The sequence below is a fragment of the Panthera leo genome, chromosome E3, assembly GCF_018350215.1.
Source record: "Panthera leo isolate Ple1 chromosome E3, P.leo_Ple1_pat1.1, whole genome shotgun sequence".
NCBI classification, from domain to species: domain Eukaryota; kingdom Metazoa; phylum Chordata; class Mammalia; order Carnivora; family Felidae; genus Panthera; species Panthera leo.
Genome location: NC_056694.1, coordinates 19,623,954 through 19,641,695, shown reverse-complemented (window position 1 = coordinate 19,641,695; position 17,742 = coordinate 19,623,954). Strand labels below are relative to the sequence as shown.

The 17,742-nt window shown below is 53.3% G+C and overlaps 1 protein-coding gene across 3 annotated transcripts in view; it reads left to right on the top strand.

Annotated features, from left to right (window-relative positions):
• The window catches only part of IL21R (interleukin 21 receptor), a 33,736-nt gene that overhangs the window by 12,958 nt on the left and 3,036 nt on the right, over nt 1-17,742 (top strand). For 2 of the 3 annotated variants that reach the window (XM_042922255.1, XM_042922254.1), the window contains 7 exons: nt 8,106-8,170; nt 10,693-10,795; nt 12,744-12,943; nt 14,819-14,964; nt 15,828-16,005; nt 16,283-16,376; nt 17,461-17,542. In XM_042922255.1, the coding sequence (XP_042778189.1) occupies nt 8,122-8,170; nt 10,693-10,795; nt 12,744-12,943; nt 14,819-14,964; nt 15,828-16,005; nt 16,283-16,376; nt 17,461-17,542 (852 nt within the window). In that variant the 5' untranslated portion in view covers nt 8,106-8,121. Of the gene's footprint in view, nt 1-3,777; nt 4,693-8,105; nt 8,171-10,692; nt 10,796-12,743; nt 12,944-14,818; nt 14,965-15,827; nt 16,006-16,282; nt 16,377-17,460; nt 17,543-17,742 lie in introns of those variants that run through there. The other variant, XM_042922256.1, reaches the window with a different exon arrangement.

Sequence of the window (17,742 nt, the reverse complement as noted above, 5' to 3'; positions counted from 1 at the left end):
TGTCATGTAAATGGAGTCGTACAATATGTGGCTTTTTGTGCCCGGTTTCTTTACCTCAGTATCAATTTTCAAGATGCATCTGTGTTGAGGCATGTGTTACTACTTTATTCATCTTTATGGCTGAATAATAATCTGTTCTATGGTTATTCTATGCTTTGTCCATTCAACTGAAGGACATTGGGGCTGCTTCAAGTTTGGGACTGTTATGAACAATGCTGTTGTGAATATTCAGGTACAGAGGTTTTTTTTAATGGGCGTATGTTTTCAATTCCTTTTACTGTGTACCTAGAAGTCAGTTTGCTTTGCCATGTGGTAACCCTATATGAACTTTTTGAGAAACTTTTAAACTGCTTTCTATGGCAAATGTACCATTTTTAAAAAATCGTTTTAACATTTATTTATTTTTTGAGAGAGAGAGAGAGAGAGCAAGCAGGGGAGGGGCAGAGAGAGAGGGAGACACAGAATCGGAAGCAGGCTCCGGGCTCTGAGCTGTCAGCACAGAGCCCGACGTGGGGCTCGAACTCACGAACTGTGAGATCAGGACCTGAACTGAAGTCAGACACCCAGCTGACTGAGCGTCCCAGCAAATGTATCATTTTACAATCCCATGAGCAATGTATAAGGATTCCAAAACGCTACATCTTTTTCCCCCACTTTTAATATTTCTGTCTTTAAAATCGCCATCTAGTGGGTGTTATTTGAGTTTCCCTAATGACTAATGATGATGAGCATCTTCTCATATGTTCATTGCTCATGAGTATAACTTCTTTGGAGAAATGTCCGTTCAAATATTTTGTACAATTTAAAATTGCGTTATCTTTTCGATCTTGAGTTGTAAGAACCCTTTAAATATCCTGATACTAGAGCCCTAACAAATATATAATTTAAAAATATTTTTTCTCAGGGGCGCCTGGGTGGCTCAGTCAGTTAAACGTCCAACCCTTGGTTTTGGCTCAGGTTGTGATCTCATGGTTTGTGAGTTCAAGCCCCGCGTCGGGCTCTGTGCTGACGGTGGGGAGCCTGCCTGGGATTCTTGCTTTCCCCGCTCTCTCCGCCCCTCCCCTACTCCCCCTCTCTGTGTCTCTCTCTCAAAAATAAAGAAACTATAAAAAAAAAATAAATAAACATAAACAAAATCCAATTTTTTTTTCTCATTTTGTGTATTGCCTTTTCACTTTCTTGCTAGTGTCTTTTGATGCATAAAAGTTTTAACTTTTGAAGTAGTCCAATGTATCTATTTTTTCTTTGATCCTTGTGCTTTCGGGGTCATAGCTAAGAAACTACTATGTGATCAAGGTCACCAAGAGTTCCACCCGTGTTCTATTTTTAAAGTTTAATAGTTCTCCCTCTTACAGCGCGGTCTTCAAACCATTTTGAGTTAGCTTTTGTATATGGTGTGAGATGGGAGTCCAATTTCACGCTATTGCGTGTGGATGTCCCATTGTCCCAGCACTGTTGGTTTCAAAGGCTATTCCCACCCCCCCCCCAGCAAATTGTCTTGGTACCCTTGTCAAATATCACTTGAACACGAACGTATAAGTTTCTCCCTGGACTTTGAATTCGATTCCATTGATCTATATACAGGTTAATATCATACTCTGTTGATTGGTGTAGTCTTGTAGTAGGCTTTGAAATAGAGAAGTCTGAGTCCTTCAATTTTGTTCTTCTGTTTCAAGATTATTGTGTCTATGCTGGCCCTCCGTATCTCCATATGAATTTTAAGATCAGCTTTTTAACTTCTGCAAAAGAGCCAGCTGGGCTTTTTATAGGGATAACTTTGAATCCGTTTGTCGTTTGGAGAAGTCATCTTAACAATACTGAATCTTCCAATGCATGAACGTGGGATAGCCTTCCATTTATTTGGGTCTTCTATCATTCTTTCAACAATGTTTAGTAGTTTTCAGTGTGCAAGTCTTGCACTTTTGTTAAATTTCTATTTCATTCTTTTTGATATTATTGTAAGTGAAATAAATTACTTTCTTTTTTTTTAAATGCATATCTAGTGTTGAAAGAGAGAGAGAGACAGAACAGGGGAGGGGCAGAGAGAGAGAGGGAGACACAGAATCCAAAGCAGGCTCCAGGCTCCGACGTGGTACTGAGCCCGACCCAGGGCTCGAACTCGCGAACCACGAGACCGTGACCTGAGCCAAAGTCCAGCGCTTAACCAACTGAGCCACCCAGGAGCCCTGAAATTACGTTCTTCATCACACATTCAGATTGTTCATTCCTGTTGTACAAAGATACAATTGGTTTTTCATGTTGCTCTTGTATCCTGCAACCCTGCTAAACTGACTTATTGGGCCTAATAGTTTTTGTTTATTTGTGTGTTTTGTTTCACTTTGGCTTTTTGGTGTGGATTCTCCAGAATGTATATGCAAGATCATGTCATCTGCAAACAGAAATGCTTTACGTCTTCTTGTCCAATCAGGATGACTTTTATTTCTTTCTCTTGACTGGTTGTCTTGGCTAGAACTTCCCGTACAATGTTTAATAGACATCATGAGAGTGGACATCTTGGTCTTGTTTATGATCTTACAGGAAAAGCTGTCAGTTTTTCACCATTAAGTATAATGTTGACTGTGGGATTTTAGTAGATCTTTTTTTTTTTCATACTGAGCTTGCCTTATTTTTGCGAAGGATTTTTTTTTTATATAAAATTCTAAGTTGGCTTTTAGTATGTATTTTTCTTTAAATGTTTAAATAGTTTTCCTATCATGTGTGTAGAGTGTGGGTTTTGTTTGCTTGTTTGATCGTTTTTGTATTTGTCCTTCTTGAGGTTTGTAAGACTTTTCAAATCTTTGGATTAATGTCTTTTCCTACTTTTGAAAAATTCTTAAGCAACGTCTCTATTATTGCTTCCGACTTGTTCTGTCTCCTCGATGTTCTAAATCCATGTACGTGGGACCTTTTCGCAATGGATATGTCTCTTTTGCTCTTTTCTGTATTCCTAAACATTCTTTTTCTTTGCATGCTTCAATCTGAGTATTTTCCATTCCAGCTCACCAATCCTCTCTTCTAATGTTACTAATCTGTTGCTAAATTCATTCAATTCTTATAAATTTCGATTAATTGAATTTTCTTAGTGCTGGGGCTCCTACTTTTAAATAGGTTCTAGATTTCTGGTGGAATTCTTGAACATCCTCATCCGGGCTCTTTTAAATCGTGTTAGATAATGCCACTTTCTGAATCGCCCATGTGTCCGTTTCTATTTTCCTCTTGGTTTTTGGTCATTTGGTACTGTTTCCTGGTCTGCCTTGTCAATTTAATTGAATGCTGGACATTGTGCATGAAAAATATAGAGGCTTTGAGTGAAGCTAACTTTTTCCACATAGGTTCTAACTTTCTCCTAGCAGACAGGCAGGTCATTTGGATGCAGTCACAGCTCAACGGGTCCTGACTTTTCCTTATTCCCAAGGTATACCCTTTCCCGAATAACTGGGTATTTACCAGGTCCCATCTTCCTTGTCAGGCCCTGAACTCCAAGACTTCCCTCAGCCTTGTGAAATTGTCAAAATCTCTTCTTCGGTTTTCAGCCTCTTGCCAGATTCTCTCTGCTGCTGGCTCATTTGCAATGACTTGGCAAATGATTTGAGGGGAAATTGCGTGCAGGATTCCAATGCATTTTTTTTTTTGCTCTCTCTCTGGAACCCCGGCCTCTCAATTACTCTCTAACTTGGTCGCTCTCTCTCGTGTCTTCTCACGTTTTTTTCTTGCTTAGTAGCTGTTCTCGACTGTAGGGCTTCTGTCTGATACCAGCTACTCCACCGTAGCCAGAAATGGAAGTCCCCCTTCACGTTTTATTTTTGCAAATACGAGATTAACTGACACGTGAACTTTTATGAAACAGTTCGGTGGTACAAAAAGGTGTATCAGATAACAGAGTCAACACCCATATGGGGGAGCTTGGCTCGGTTTCACCAAACTGTTGACACATTTGGATACCACCCCCCCCCATCCCATCCCCTCCTTTTCTACACTATTCAGAGTTTGATGTTTTTTTTTATCGTCCCCTTGAATTTCCTTATACGGCCAGGACACAGGTATGTTCACCTAAACGACAGAGAGAGCGCTGTTTTACGCAGTGTTTTGTGCCATAGATGGTCTTACATGCATTTCTGCTTATTTTATTTTATCTTCATCATGCATTTTGCTTGTGGGGGTCGCTTGCTTTGTTGGTGCGGAGCTACGATTCATTTTCACACGGAGCGCTCACACCACACCTTATCTTTCCCTTCTCTCGCGGAAGGGTATCCACACTATTTCCCAGACACCAATGGCCGTCAATAGGTGTTTGTTTCCATGACACCGTGTCCTCAGCGCCACGCGATGTTGTCAGCCTTTGAATTGCCACCGACTAGTAAAATTAAACGGCACGCCGTTGTGGTTTTCATTTGCATGTCTTTCTTGACTGTGAGGTTAAGCACTTTCTGATCCCGTGGCCCCTGCTTCTCCTGCTTCTGATTTGCAACCTCCAAGCTTCTCTACTTCCCTAGAATCTCCTGGAATTCAGCTTTTAGTCTGAACTACTACAACCCCTGAACTCCGAGCCTGGTGGATAAACACCCCTCCGGGGCTCCGGTCCATCCCCATTTTACAGACGAGAACACAGAGAATCAGAGGGGCCAGCAACTTGCCCAAGGACGCACAGTTGGGATCCGGGCGCCCTTCACTCCTCTGTAGGAGACCCCAGCAGTAGGCGCTCCCACAGGGGGTCCCACCGCAGGAAGGCACTTAGCGGACCCTCTGCCCTTCGCTCAGAAAGCACGCGGGTGGTTTGGTGTGCACCTGGGGAGAAAGTGCTGTTGTCCTCACGACTCAGCCTGAGCATGAAGACCCACCAAGGGGCAGATTCTGGCGCAGGGAGAGCGCGATGGGACCGGGGAGGAGGCCTTTACCATTCTGGGCTGTTCTTTCCCAAATGGAGGGGCTGATTTTAGGTGTGAAATATCCCTGCACCCCCGAATGAAAGAGTTAGGCCTTTTTCAGTCTTCTTTTAGTCCTCTGATCCGGGAAGTGGTGGGAATCTCCGTTTGGCGCTATGTGGCCCTCGACACCCCTCTGATGCTCTTGAATCCTCCTTTTTGATGGTCGCGGGCGGGATTGCCCCACCTGCACGTGCCAGGCAGGAGATGGCATCTCACCCAAATTCAGTTGCTCTCTTTTGTTTCCCTTGCGTTTAGTTTTACAGCCGAGCAACCATTTTGTTTAAGAAACACCAACAGAACATCTACACGTATGTTGGGCACTGTTCCCGAGGCTTTACAAACACTGAGTAACGTACTTCTCCCAGGGCCCCTCCGAGGTGGGTACGGTTAGGATTGTCTCCATTTCACTGATGAGGACTCTGAGGCCCAGGAACCTTCCCTGAGGTCACACCGCCTATAAACGGCAGTGCTGGGGTCTGAGCTGAGGCAGGCTGGCCCTGAGCCTGTGTTTTAACCACCGCGGTGCACACGGTCTCTCCGTTTCATGCGAGTTACCTGTTGATTGCACGGATTCATTTCCTTTCGGGACATGTTGATTGGAGCCAGAAATGGAAGGCAAGGTAAAGATCATTAGCAAGTAGATAATAGCACCCGTGAAAACCTTGAAGGCAGTTAAGTGGCAGGCGTTCTGGAACATTCCAAGGAGGCTTCACGGATACAAAGGTAGAGGAAGGGGGCCACGAAGACTGAGTTTAGAGGGTCGGGAGGGGGAAAGGTGTTCAAGGAGAAGACTCAGCACAAGAATTCGCCTCATGCAAAGGCAGAGAGGCATGATGGGGCCTCAGTGCTAAGGGGGTGCTGAGTAATTCACAGAAGCTGGCCAGTAATTGCAAGAACCCAACACCTTTGTATAGCATTTTACACTTCACGGAACACCGTCACATCTGTTTTCCACTGACCTGAACTGCCAGGTGCAGTGGGCATGATTGTCCCCCTTTTAGAGATGATAACCGAGGTCAGAGAGAAGAAACACCAGAGATAAGCTGTTATTTGTTCCGAGATACGCTGGCTCCAGATTCTGGGCCCCTTGCTCTATTCCACTGTATCCAGATATCTTTGGGGGCAAGCAAGAGAAATATAATTCAACATGGTTGAGCCAAATAGGGTGTGTTTTTTCTCCAGCTTGTATAAATGAAAAGGCCAGAGGTGGACATCAGATACGGCTGGATCCAGGTCCTCAAATAGTGCCATGGGGACTCTGGATTTGTATTTCTCAGGTTTTGAGAAAGTTTCAGGCAGGCTGTCCTTAAGAGGCGATAAAGATTACCAGCTTCCAGGGGCACCCGGGTGGCTCAGTCGGTTGAGCGCCCGGCTTCGGCTCGGGTCATGATCTTGCGGCTCGTGAGTTCGAGCCCCGCGTCAGGCTCTGTGCTGACAGCTCGGAGCCTGGAGTCTGCTTCATGTTATGCGTCCCCCGCTCTCTCTGCCCCACCCCCTGCTTGTGCTCTGTCTCTCTCTTTCACAAAAAAAAAAAAAATTAAAAAAAAAAAAAAAGATTACCAGCTTCCAGCAGGCTGGTAAAAACTGAAAAGTTTTTGTCTTCAACACTATTTTATCTGGTTCTATCTTCACGTACGTACAACAGCTCAGCTGTTGGTTGTTGGCGCTCAGCAGCCAACATTATTTTATTTTCATAGCTATGCTATTTATTTTCAGGTGTGTGAGGAAAAAACACAAGAGCTCTGGATATTATTGCTTAGGATGAGTCTGGAGTTAGATTTTTAAAGACAATTTTATGTATTATTTAGTTTCAAGAGACAAAGAGAGCAGGAGAAGGGCAGAGAGAGAGAGAGGGAGAGAATCCCAAGCTGGCCCTGTGCTGCCAGTGCAGAGCCCGATGCGGGGCTCAAACTCACGAACCGTGAGATCACCACCTGAGCTGAAACCAAGAGTCAGATGCTTAACCGACTGAGCCACCCAGGCGCCCCGCTGGAGTTAGATTTTTTTAAGGGAGCTCATTTATAGAAAACGTTAAATAAATGATAGTACACACGACCTACAAATATGGCCCACATTTTGAAAGTGAGAAATGTAGGGACCTCTTGGCTAGAACATTCCGGGGTCCCTCTACTTCGAATGCTCTAAAGTCTGTACGAGTCACAGCTGTGTGTTGGGTGTTTATGTGTCAGGGGCCACGTCCAGGGCTGTCTGCAAAATGCTTTTCTGAACTCTCACAACAATCTGGGAAGCAGGCTTTACCGTCTCTCTAGGGCTCAGAGAGAGGAAGTGACCAGCCCAGAGCAACGCAGCTGGTGATCTCAACCTCTCAGTGCGCTTAACCACTGCCTGCTTGGTGACTCGTTAGGGAGCTCAGAGGGAGCTCTTAGTGGGGCCAGAGTAGGGTGGAGGGAAACCCAGGATGGCGGGGGGGGGGGGGGGGTCTTCCCATTGTGGGCTCAGGGATCGTGTCTGGAAGAAGCCGCGTGTGTAGCTCAGCCCCTGCATGGGTCATCCCTCTAGGCTCCCGTTCCAGCTACAATCCTGACCCCAGGGGCCAGTGTGGATGGGGCTCCCGGGCCTGAGCAGGTGAACCCCCGGGGCCTCTGGCTGGCACCTGCTTAAGCAGACACAGAGCTGGGATGCAGCAGGCAAAGTGCCCGCAAGAGGCCTGCAGTGCCAGCCTGGTGGGTCGCTCCTCCCGGGCAGGTCCGTGCAGTTCTCCAAAGAGGCCTCTCCTCCGTCTCGTCCGGGTCCCGGAGTCAGGGTGTGGGTCCTCCGGGGGGGTCCGGCCTGGGTTCCCCGCAAGCTTCCTAGCGTACTCACTAACCTGGGCTCCGTGACCGACGCGGAAGTCTCATTCCGGGCTCACCTTATCTTTGGAATCCAGGAGGGCTCTCCTTCGTGGGCAAACCCTTGGATCTGCTATTCAGTAGGGAGCCCGTCTGTCCGGCCAACTAGCATCCACACAGGTGCTTCGTGGAGAACAGGACTCAAGATCTGTGCTTGTCAAATACCAGTGTCCCCTCCCCTGGGAGCGTCCACGGGCTCCTCAAACTCTGGCTTCTGCAAGAATCCGAGGCAAGGCTTCCAAGGGAGGGAAAGGACCAGAGACAGGGAGGCTGTTCGGGGTCCCTGGGTCCCCAGGCCTGGGCCCGCCCTCTCACTGTGCGTCTCTTCCAGGATCCCGAGAGCCAGCATGCTGTGTGGCTGGGCGGCCCCTCTGTTCCTGCTGATGCTCCAGGGTGGTGAGTAGGGGCCTCCCCAGGTCTGCGGGTGGGGAGGACCGGGCCGGCCTGTGGGATCCGGGGAATGGCTGGAAGCTCCGGGGCAGGGGCTGTGGTGTCTGCCCGCTTGGGCTGGACCAGCCCGCTCTGTCAAGCTGAACCCGTGCAACCGCAGGGCTCCGTTAGCCGGGAGGGGTTGGTGTTGAGTCCCGCGGGCGGCCCGGCTTCTGCAGCAAACAGCTGGGGTCTTCGGGTCCCCCTGAGGGGGTAAGAGACTCCTTCGTCTCTGCAGCTGCCACTCCTCGGAGTGAGGAAGCACTGCCTTTGGGCTAACCTCCTTTTGTCTTGATGGACTGGCTCTCCTGAGAGATGTTTTTCAACAACCACAGGATCCTCAGCAGGCACGGATGGTCCCCTGTGGGGGGGAGGAGGGGAGGTGGAGACCAAAGTAGCCAAACCCTGGAAGGCACCCCAGGGGACTAGAGGACGCTGCAGTTCGGAGGGAGAAAGTCAGAGACCAGAGGTTAGACTTGGAGGCACAGCCGGGGCTGAGAGATCCAGGAAGCCTTCCGGGAGGAGGCGGGACGCGGCATCCAGGCTCGACAGCGGGGCTGGACTAGAAGCAGGGGTCCCTCGGCCGCTGCTCTGCTGACTCTGAATTTCTCTCTGGTTTTTACCGAAAGACCCAGAGCTTCAAATAGTTTCTTCAGGAAACAGATGTCTGGCTCTTTTATTTTCCTCTTCTGAGTGACCAGCACCCGTGCTAGGTCACCCGCCAGGGGGCCACGCCCCGTGGGTGCAAATAATAATCCCTCGCTGCGTACTGGGTGCCGGGAATCACCTCACCGCCCCGTGCAGTCCGTGCTGCCCGGACATCTGGTTCTCACTTGAGGACACCAAGGCTCAGAGAGGTTGAGGGATAGGCCCACAGCCACACAGCCAGGCCGCTGGAACCCTAAGTCTGTCTCATCCCCGTGGGCTTGGCCTCTTTGCTGCTTTAACTGAGTGCCCCGGGCAGGCAGCATGGTCTGTGCTGGTGTGATGCCACCCGCATACCCCCACACCCCCCCACGTCGGAGCAGTCGTGAGTCACACGTCCACTTTTCCGGCCTCTCGCAGCCTCCTGCGCGCTTTGCTGACCCGGGGCAGGGGGTGGCCCCGGGGGTTGGGCTACCGACCAGGCCACTGGGCCCCTGAAAGCACATCCACGCTGGCTTCGTGGCTGCTGTCCCCTCCCCAGTGTCTCGTGTTAAGTTTGGGACAAACTTTGTCCCCTGGTGACCTCGAGCCTGGCTGGGAATGGCAGCTCCTCTCCAAGTTCTGGAACCCCGAGGGAGAATAACCAGAGCATAAACAAGGAGTATATAAACGTACGGTGGCTTCTGCGGCCCCGGGGTCTAGGCCTTGCCAAGATCAAGACCAAAGAGGTTTTCACCACCAAGTGTCGGCCCGGGGCCCCCTGTGCCCACCGACAGGCCCTGGGTTCCTCCCCGGGGGCGGGGGGGAAGCCTCCTCCTAGAGCTGGACTCCCCGCCACAACTCAGCGCCCTTGGTGCTGGCCACACGGAGATTTGTGTTGAGGAGGATTCTGAGGGTGGCCCAGGGGAGAGAGCGCCATGATCGATTAGTAATGTCTGCTGTGCCTGCGGATGTCAGTCGGTAGCTCAGATGCGATTTTCCTTTCCTGGGTGAGCATCCCCGCGACCCAGACCCACACCCGGACCCGGACCCAGAGTGACTGGAGGTGTGGTCCAGTCTCAGAGCCTCCAGGTCTTCATCTATAAGATGGCAGGGGCTGGGGCGCCTGGGTGGCTTGGTCGGTTAAGCGTCCGACTTCGGCTCAGGTCATGATCTCACGGTCCGTGAGTTCGAGCCCCGCGTCGGGCTCTGTGCTGACAGCTCAGAGCCTGGAGCCTGCTTCCGATTCTGTGTCTCCCTCTCTCTCTGACCCTCCCCCATTCATGCTCTGTCTCTCTCTGTCTCAAAAATAAATAAATGTTAAAAAAATTAAAAAAAAAAAATAGATGGCAGGGGCAGCCGAAGAAGGGTTTTCTGGCAACAGCCTCCTTGGCTGCAGAGCTGGCTTCTGACCTAAAGTGAGGCCCAGGAAGGGAATGTACCCGCCACCCCCTTGGGCCTTCATTAGTGAAGGACAAATAGGAAAATAGCCACTAAGAATGAATCCGCTTGAAAAGGGGAACAAATTTCTGGTAAATAGCTGGGGGGGTTGGGGGCGGGGGAAACAGGACTCTTGGCCCTTGATCTTACGAAACAAAACGAAGCTAAAGGTTATTAGATGTGTTGTCAAACATGTAGGTGCATTGAGGCTACGATTGCACCCATGCTTTCAGAATAAAGGTGAGCGATTCATGTCTCCCAACAAAACGGCCCACGTCCCTCGGCGGAGGCAGCGGTGTGGCCAGAAGGGTAATACGTTTTGGCCAAAGTATTTGAAGGCTTCTTGGTTTGGGGGGATGCTTTCTCCACTCGACCTCCGGCCCGCCCCCCCCCCCACCACGGCCTCTCTCTTCCTAACCTTCCAGCCTGGGGTTGCCTAGACCTCGTCTGCTACACCGATTACTTCAAGACAGTCACCTGCACCCTAGAGACATGGACCCTGCACCCCGGCACGCTCACCCTTACCTGGTAAGTGGCCGGGCCTCGCCGGGCCTCACCGGCCCTGGGACTGCGGTGGAGCGGGACCGCGGGAGCCCACAGGCCGAGCTGGACCCACTGTGTGCCGGGCACGTGGCTTAGCAATTAAAATAACAGCCGCCACTTCCGGACCGTCCTGTCAGCAATGTCACCAGCAACAGGTGGTTTAGCCCCAAGAAAGACTGTGAGCCTGGAATCACCGTGCCGGTCTTAGGAACGGCCACACGGGGCCCACCGACGTGTCCGGAGCATGCCCTTGAGAGACGAACGGGGCAGTTCGGTCCAGCCCCAAAGGCCGTACTCTCTCGCCCACGGAAGCCCAATTGTAATTTTGAGACCCGCGGATCACCAGACTCCCACGTGATTTTTTTTTGAGCCCTCTGTGCCTCCCTGCTCCGTGCTCCCTGTGAATGATCCCTTCCAGTCCCCACGGTTATTGCACCCGTTTTCCAAACGAGGACTCCGGGGTTCAGAGAGGTTATGCAACTTGCCCAAGGTCGCACAGCCGGTGACTGGTGGAGCTGGGGTTGAAACACGGGCAGCTTGATTCCAAAACCCGCGGGGCCCCCATCCGTCCGTACGGTGAAAGAAAAACTCATTGACGACACTCGTTTAAGAATGGTGGGACAGGAAAAGCAGGGATTTAGAGCCAACGAGCAGGGGTGGGGTCAGTGGATAGAAAATTACCAATAGGACGAGGCCAGGGTAAGGGGGTTTCTGGCTAAATGACCTAATAGGGTTCTTGCTGACGGCAGCTCGGGCTGGTCAGGTGTCGCCCAGGGGGATGATGGGAAGTGAGGAGCCTCGTCAGACATCCGGGGGGGGGGGGATTCTGGCTCACCTGACTTAGCAGGAGTCTTGCCATAATTAATGCTACACCCCTGCAGGCCCTGGGGGCTCAGCAGAGTGCAAGACCAATGAGGTCCCAGAAGCTCTGCAGTGTGGGAAATATCTGGGGAGACAGACAATAATCACACAAACAACTGTCAGGCTGCTTTCTGATAACAATGAAAGGGAACGGGAACCTGGGCCACGGGGGTACAGAGCAAGTGACATGGGGGCAGGTGGTCAGGACAGGCCGCTCTGGATGAGGAAGCAGCCGGAGAGCTGGCGAAAGAGCATTCCAGACAGAGGGCACTGCCCGTGCAAAGGCCCAGAGGGAGGGAGAGCAGCTGAGTTTGAGGAATAGTGAGGAAGTCACTGTGGCCCGAGTAGAGCGACTCAGTGTGAGCGAGAATAACAAGCAAAGAAGGTAAGAGGTAGGCAGAGGCCAGAGCGGACGTTTCTATTCTAAGAAATATTTAGCAAAGAACAGAGTCCACACGTCCCTATTGGCCCTGAAAGGTGGTCAAGTTCAGAGCCTGAAGGTGTAGGCAGGGAAACAAGAATCTGCCGAACTCCTATGCACACTTCAAGACCCATTGTTTATTGCCCAGTGGGAGTTAAAAAGCCAGAGCATTCCCCCCCGCCAACCCCATTCTCCACAGCCTCCCTGGAAATTCACCCAGAGCAGGGGGTGAGGTTCATTTGGCCCTTAGCCTCCAGCACAGGTTCTTATTAGGTATTCAGTGGGTGTTGGATGGCAGGAAGGCAGGAAGGAGACCTGAAATGCTGTTAGCATCCTTCCCGTAGGACAGTGATCCAGTTGATGGAATCGACAGGGACAGATTTAGGCTCAGTCTAGGCAAGCTGAGAGTTGCTGCCCTATGTGAGGTGGTGAGTTCCCGGTTCCTTGGAGGCATGCAAGCCAAGCCTGGAGACAGCCCACCGGGGATGCTGCAGGGGAAGGAATACCTTCCCTGGGAAAGTGTTGGTAGACCAGGTGACCCCCAGCCTCGCCTCAAATCCCGCCCAGCCCCAAGATTCGGGGCCTCCGCCCTGGCCCTGTGCACTGAGCCCCGCTGGCTTCCAGCCATGATCGGCTGCTCTGTCCTTGAAGGCAAGACCTATACGGAGAACTAGTGGACGAGGTCACCTCCTGCAGCCTCCGCCGGTCCACCCACAATGCCACACACACAGAGTACACGTGCCACATGGATGTGTTCCACTTCATGGCCGACGACATTTTCAGTGTCAACATGACAGATCAGTCCGGCAATCGCTCCCAGGAGTGTGGCAGCTTTGTCCTGGCTAAGAGCAGTGAGTATCCCTCGGGACCCAGAGCACAGGGGCACCCGGGTGGGGGCTGGGCCCCCTGCCCCCCGGGCCGGCCCTCCCCCATCATCGAAACCAACCTGTCCTGTGTCTTTATTGCCCTTAGAGTTTGTTCTGCAGATGTGAAGTCGTGTTGGGTTGATAACTAGGCTTGGGCCTTAACCAAAGAGAGGCAGCAGAGGCACAAAATGGGCCTGGCCCGGGGCCCAGGACCTGCCTGTAGGTGACCTTGGACTTGTTCACTCTTTGTAGAATGAGGGCCCTTTAAATCCCAACTCTCTGGGATTCTGCCCCCATCATGAGGCGAGCGGGGGAGACTGTCACAAGGGAAAAACTTCCCTGAGATTTCTCCCATTTATGGGGCCCAGAATTTCCCTCCACCCTGGAGGAAGGGAGGGACCCTGGTGGAAACCGTTGTTTCTATGGGTCCAGAACCAGGGTGGGGCGGGGAAGGGCATAGGAAGCGGCTGTGTGTGTGTGTGCGTGTGTGTGTGCGTGCGCATGTACCCAAAGTGGAGGGTCCAGGGAGCGAGTGAGAGCCCCGTGCCCAGAGGCGTGCAGACAGACCGCCAAGAGGGACCTGCCCTTGGGAAGGCTCAGCCCCTGAGGTCTGGGAGTTACTGTCCCCAGATTCCCGGCGGTGGGACAAGAAGATAAGAGGCCATCGTCATTCACACTCTGGGGGTCCATGTTTGCACCCCTTGGCACACAGCGGGTGAGCAAAGCTTCACACGTATCCAGACGCACCCACACTTGTACACGTGCACACACACACACTCATAAGTACACCCTCAAATGCACAGATGTCCCCCCAACCCTGGCCTGGACAGCATGGACAGAGACACTGTCTCAGACACGTGCACATGCATGCACACGCGTGTACGTGCATGTCCACACACGCACATACGGGCACGCACATGCTCATTGGGCCCTCTGGATCTCAGCGTGGCAAGCTCACGGAGCAGGGCCACCCTCCGGCCTCTGAGCGAGAGGCGGCAACCCACCTTTCCGGTTCCTTCCTGCGGCCCCTGCAAGTTTCATTTGTTGATCTACAAATATTTCTCAAGGGCACATCCTGCTCCTGCCCTGTCCTGGGAGCCGTGGGCGCGACACTGACCCCGGAGAGGACAACCTCTGCCGGACGCAGCTAAGATCCTGGAGAAGGGGCGGGTGGTGCCTCTGCTCCAGTACGGAAGTGATCGCTTTTGTCATTAGCATTAATTAATATTAACGATCTCACATTAGCATTAATTAATATTAACGATCGCACGTTAGCATCAATTAGTATTAACGATGGCTCATTAGCATCGATGCTAATGGAGAATCTTTGGGCTTCTCAGGGAAGCTGGCGCTAAGAGCAAATGACGTCATCGTTTAGAACGGAAATGATGTCATCGTCTAGGCAGGGGTGCCTCTGGCTCACATGTTGCTTAGCAAGGTTTTGGATTAGTGGCTCCTTCAGGGCTTGAGAGAGCTTTTCCCCCGTCTGGGATTCCAGGTTGTCCTTCTCTGGCCACCCTGGTCTGCGGTCCTGCCCAGCTTGAGTGATGGCATCTCCCTTTACACTGGGAGGGCCCTTTACATGGCCTCAGTCCCCAGACAGGCTTTGCCCACTCCTGTCACCCTCCTGCCCCTGCGGCTGCAGCCCCCGGCTAGTCTAAACCTCCCATTTTCCAGAGGAACAAACTGAGGCCCGGAGACAGGGGCTGCTTCCCCCAGAGTCACTTGGGGGGGTTGGGGACACGGATCCCGACCTCACCATCGCCCAGCCGGGGTCAGGGAACTTCTTCCCGCCACCACACCCTCCTCGGCTGCTGCCCAGTCTCACCCCTTCTTATCTTTCTGGCTTTTTCCTTTAAGTCAAGCCGTCCCCCCCTTTCAATGTGACCGTGACCTTCTCGGAACATTATAACGTCTCCTGGGACTCCAATCACGATTCCTATCCGCTGAAGGGCAAGCTACAACATGAGCTGCGGTACAGGAGGCAGGGAGACCCCTGGGCGCTGGTGAGGCTCTCGGGGGACAGAGGGGAGGGGAGGCACAGGGCTGAGCAGCCTGGGTGCTGGCGGTGGGGAGGGGGCTCCTAGAGACAGCGTGCCAGAGAGGAAGGGGTTGGCATTTCCCCGGGGTCCACCTTGAGCCTGGTCACAGTAGAGGAAGTTTCAGAGATGGGCGCCATCCGGAACCTTCCTGCTGGGCTTAGAACGGCCACAATTGAAGAACTCTGGAAGTTTCAATAACCGAGAATGTCCAGTGTTAGAGGGACCATTGTTTCCCAGCTGAAGGCTTCTGGAGGTGTCCTTGTTTAGAGCGTTGGAGAGATCCCAAATGGCCCTCTCTTCAGAACCATCGCGGCCAAAGACCTCTAGAATCATCCACCCTTCAGAAGGGTCCCAGTTGAAGAATTCCATACATGCGGTCGTTTGGACGGTCCCCAGGGGAAGACGTCCAGAGGCATCCGTTGCTGGGATGCCTGTGGTTGAAGGCTTCCAGAAATGCCTGCTATTGAGAAGGCCCTCTGTGGGAGAATCCCAAAAGTGCCCACTGGGTAGAGATTCCCGGAAGGGGGCCACCGCTGCTCCTGGGGCATCCCCAGCCCCTGCGGCGAGGGTCCCCTGCCAGGACAGCTGGGGTCACAGACAAACAGAACAAGGCGTTGTATGACATGCAAGGTTTAGGCAGTGCCCGTGGCTCCGTGTTGCCCCCACCCTGCAGTGGCCGGGACTCAGGCTGAGCCTGGTCCTTGTAGGGGGGCAGGGACTCTGCAGGAGAGACGGGGACCCTTTCGTGGCAGCTGGTGAAGGGTGCTTCTGCTGCCGGTGGCGGCTGGCCTGGGCTGACCCGGTGCATCCTGTCTCTGTGCCGGCAGAGTCCGGGGAGAAAGCTGGTCTCCGTGGACGCGAGGAGCGTCTCTCTCCTTCCCTTGGAGTTCCGCTTTGACTCGGACTACGAGGTCCAGGTGCGCTCGGGGCCGCAGCCGGGCTCTGCCTTCCAGGGGACGTGGAGCGAGTGGAGTGACCCGGTCACCTTTCACACCCTGCCGGAAGGTGGGTAGGACTCCTGTGAGGCACCCGGTTGCTCCTGGTCACCCCACGCTAGGGGCACCTGCCCATTTTGCAGCTGGGAACACGGAGGCTCAGAGAGATGAAGTCGCTTGTCTGGGGGGGGGGGTGGGAGCAGGCCGCCAGCCCATCTCACTTCGAGGCACCGGCAGCCTCCAATGCCCCCCCACACCAGCCCCGACCCGTCGACCACCCCCCCCCGCCCCCTGTGGCCTCCGCTGGAGGTTGGTTCCATTTTACCCAGGGTCTGCTTCCTTCCTAGAGCTAAAGGGAGACGGCCACATCTACCTGCTGTATATCTTCCTGGTCATTGTAGTCATAGTCTTCTTGGGCCTGAAGATCGACCTGCCTTGGAGGTGAGGCCAGGGATTCGGGGAGGCCGGGAGGGGTTCGGCCTCTCTGTGCCCACCCACGGTTGGGGGACACAACCTGTCATCGCGACAGTGATAATGACAGTGACGGAGATAGGAAACGGCTCCTGTTGACTGGGCACGGTGCAGCTGGGGTGCCCACTCACCCCTTCACAGCAGCCCTATGAGCTGGATATTTGGTGACAACCTTCACTGCGCAAATGGGGAAACCGAGGACGCACAGAGCTGTCAAAGAACTTGCCCAAAGCCGCACAGCTCTGAAATAGGGGGGCTGAGCCTGTGCTCATGACGGCGACGTAGGCTATGATCTCGTCTGGTGAAGTTTAAGCTTTGAGTCCGGGGTTTGGGGAGGGGGGGGGTCACGTGGGGCCGCCAGGTGGGGGTGAAAGGTAGGGGTGATCATCCACCCCCGCCCCGCCCCTTCTGCTCCAACCACAGCCTTTGCTTTCATCCGTTTATTTATTGGGTTTCTGCTGAAGGTCGCCACCGATTAACGTTAAAACCTAAACGCCCTTGGCCTTCATGAGTGCTGCTGGCAGAGGCAGGAAATGCAGGTGCCGTGTGCCGAGCCCTGGGCAGGGGATCCGCACCCCCACAGCCCCCAAGCCGCCCCGGGCGCAGTTCAATTCGTTCATCTTCATCCAGAGGCAGGGAAGCTGGAAGGGGAGAGAGAGCGACACGAATAACAGCGGAGAGCACAGGGCACTGTCTGGCTGCCGGGGAGCCGGGCAGGGCGCCGTGCGGACACCCACCGACCGCTCCTCACTCCCCTGTGGCGTCCCTGGTGGCAGAGGAGGGAGTCGAGGCTCAGAAGGGGCAGCACCAGCCCGGCAGAGAATAGGCAGTCAGGCACTTAAACTCTGGGCACTTTCACGAGACTCCCTGCCCCCATTTTACAGATGTGGCAACTGAGGCCCGGGAGTAGAGGACTGGAAGGGAGGTGCCGGGGTGTGTTTTGGGAGGGGCTGAGTCTCCTGCGGGACAAAGTGGGGGGGCACCTGAGCGGGAGGCCGGGCCGCCTTCTGGGGGGCTGGGGAGCTGGGTTCTCACCTTGCCTCTGCCCTCCCAGGCTGTGTAAAGAGTGGGTGCAGGTGCCCAGCCCAGAGCAGTTCTTCCAGCCCCTCTACGTGAGCCACAGCGGAGACTTCAGGGTGAGTGCCCTGCCCCCGGGGACAAGCCCCTCGAAACCTCTCACCCCCTGGGGGCGTACGTGCACCCGCACGCCAGGTGTGTGGGCCCAGAGCCCCCGGGCCCCAGCCAGGCCTCGGTCGCCGCACCTGCAAAGTGCAGGAAATCATTCCGGTGGGGCAGACCTGGTGTAAAAATGACACGACACGGGGCGGCATTTCCC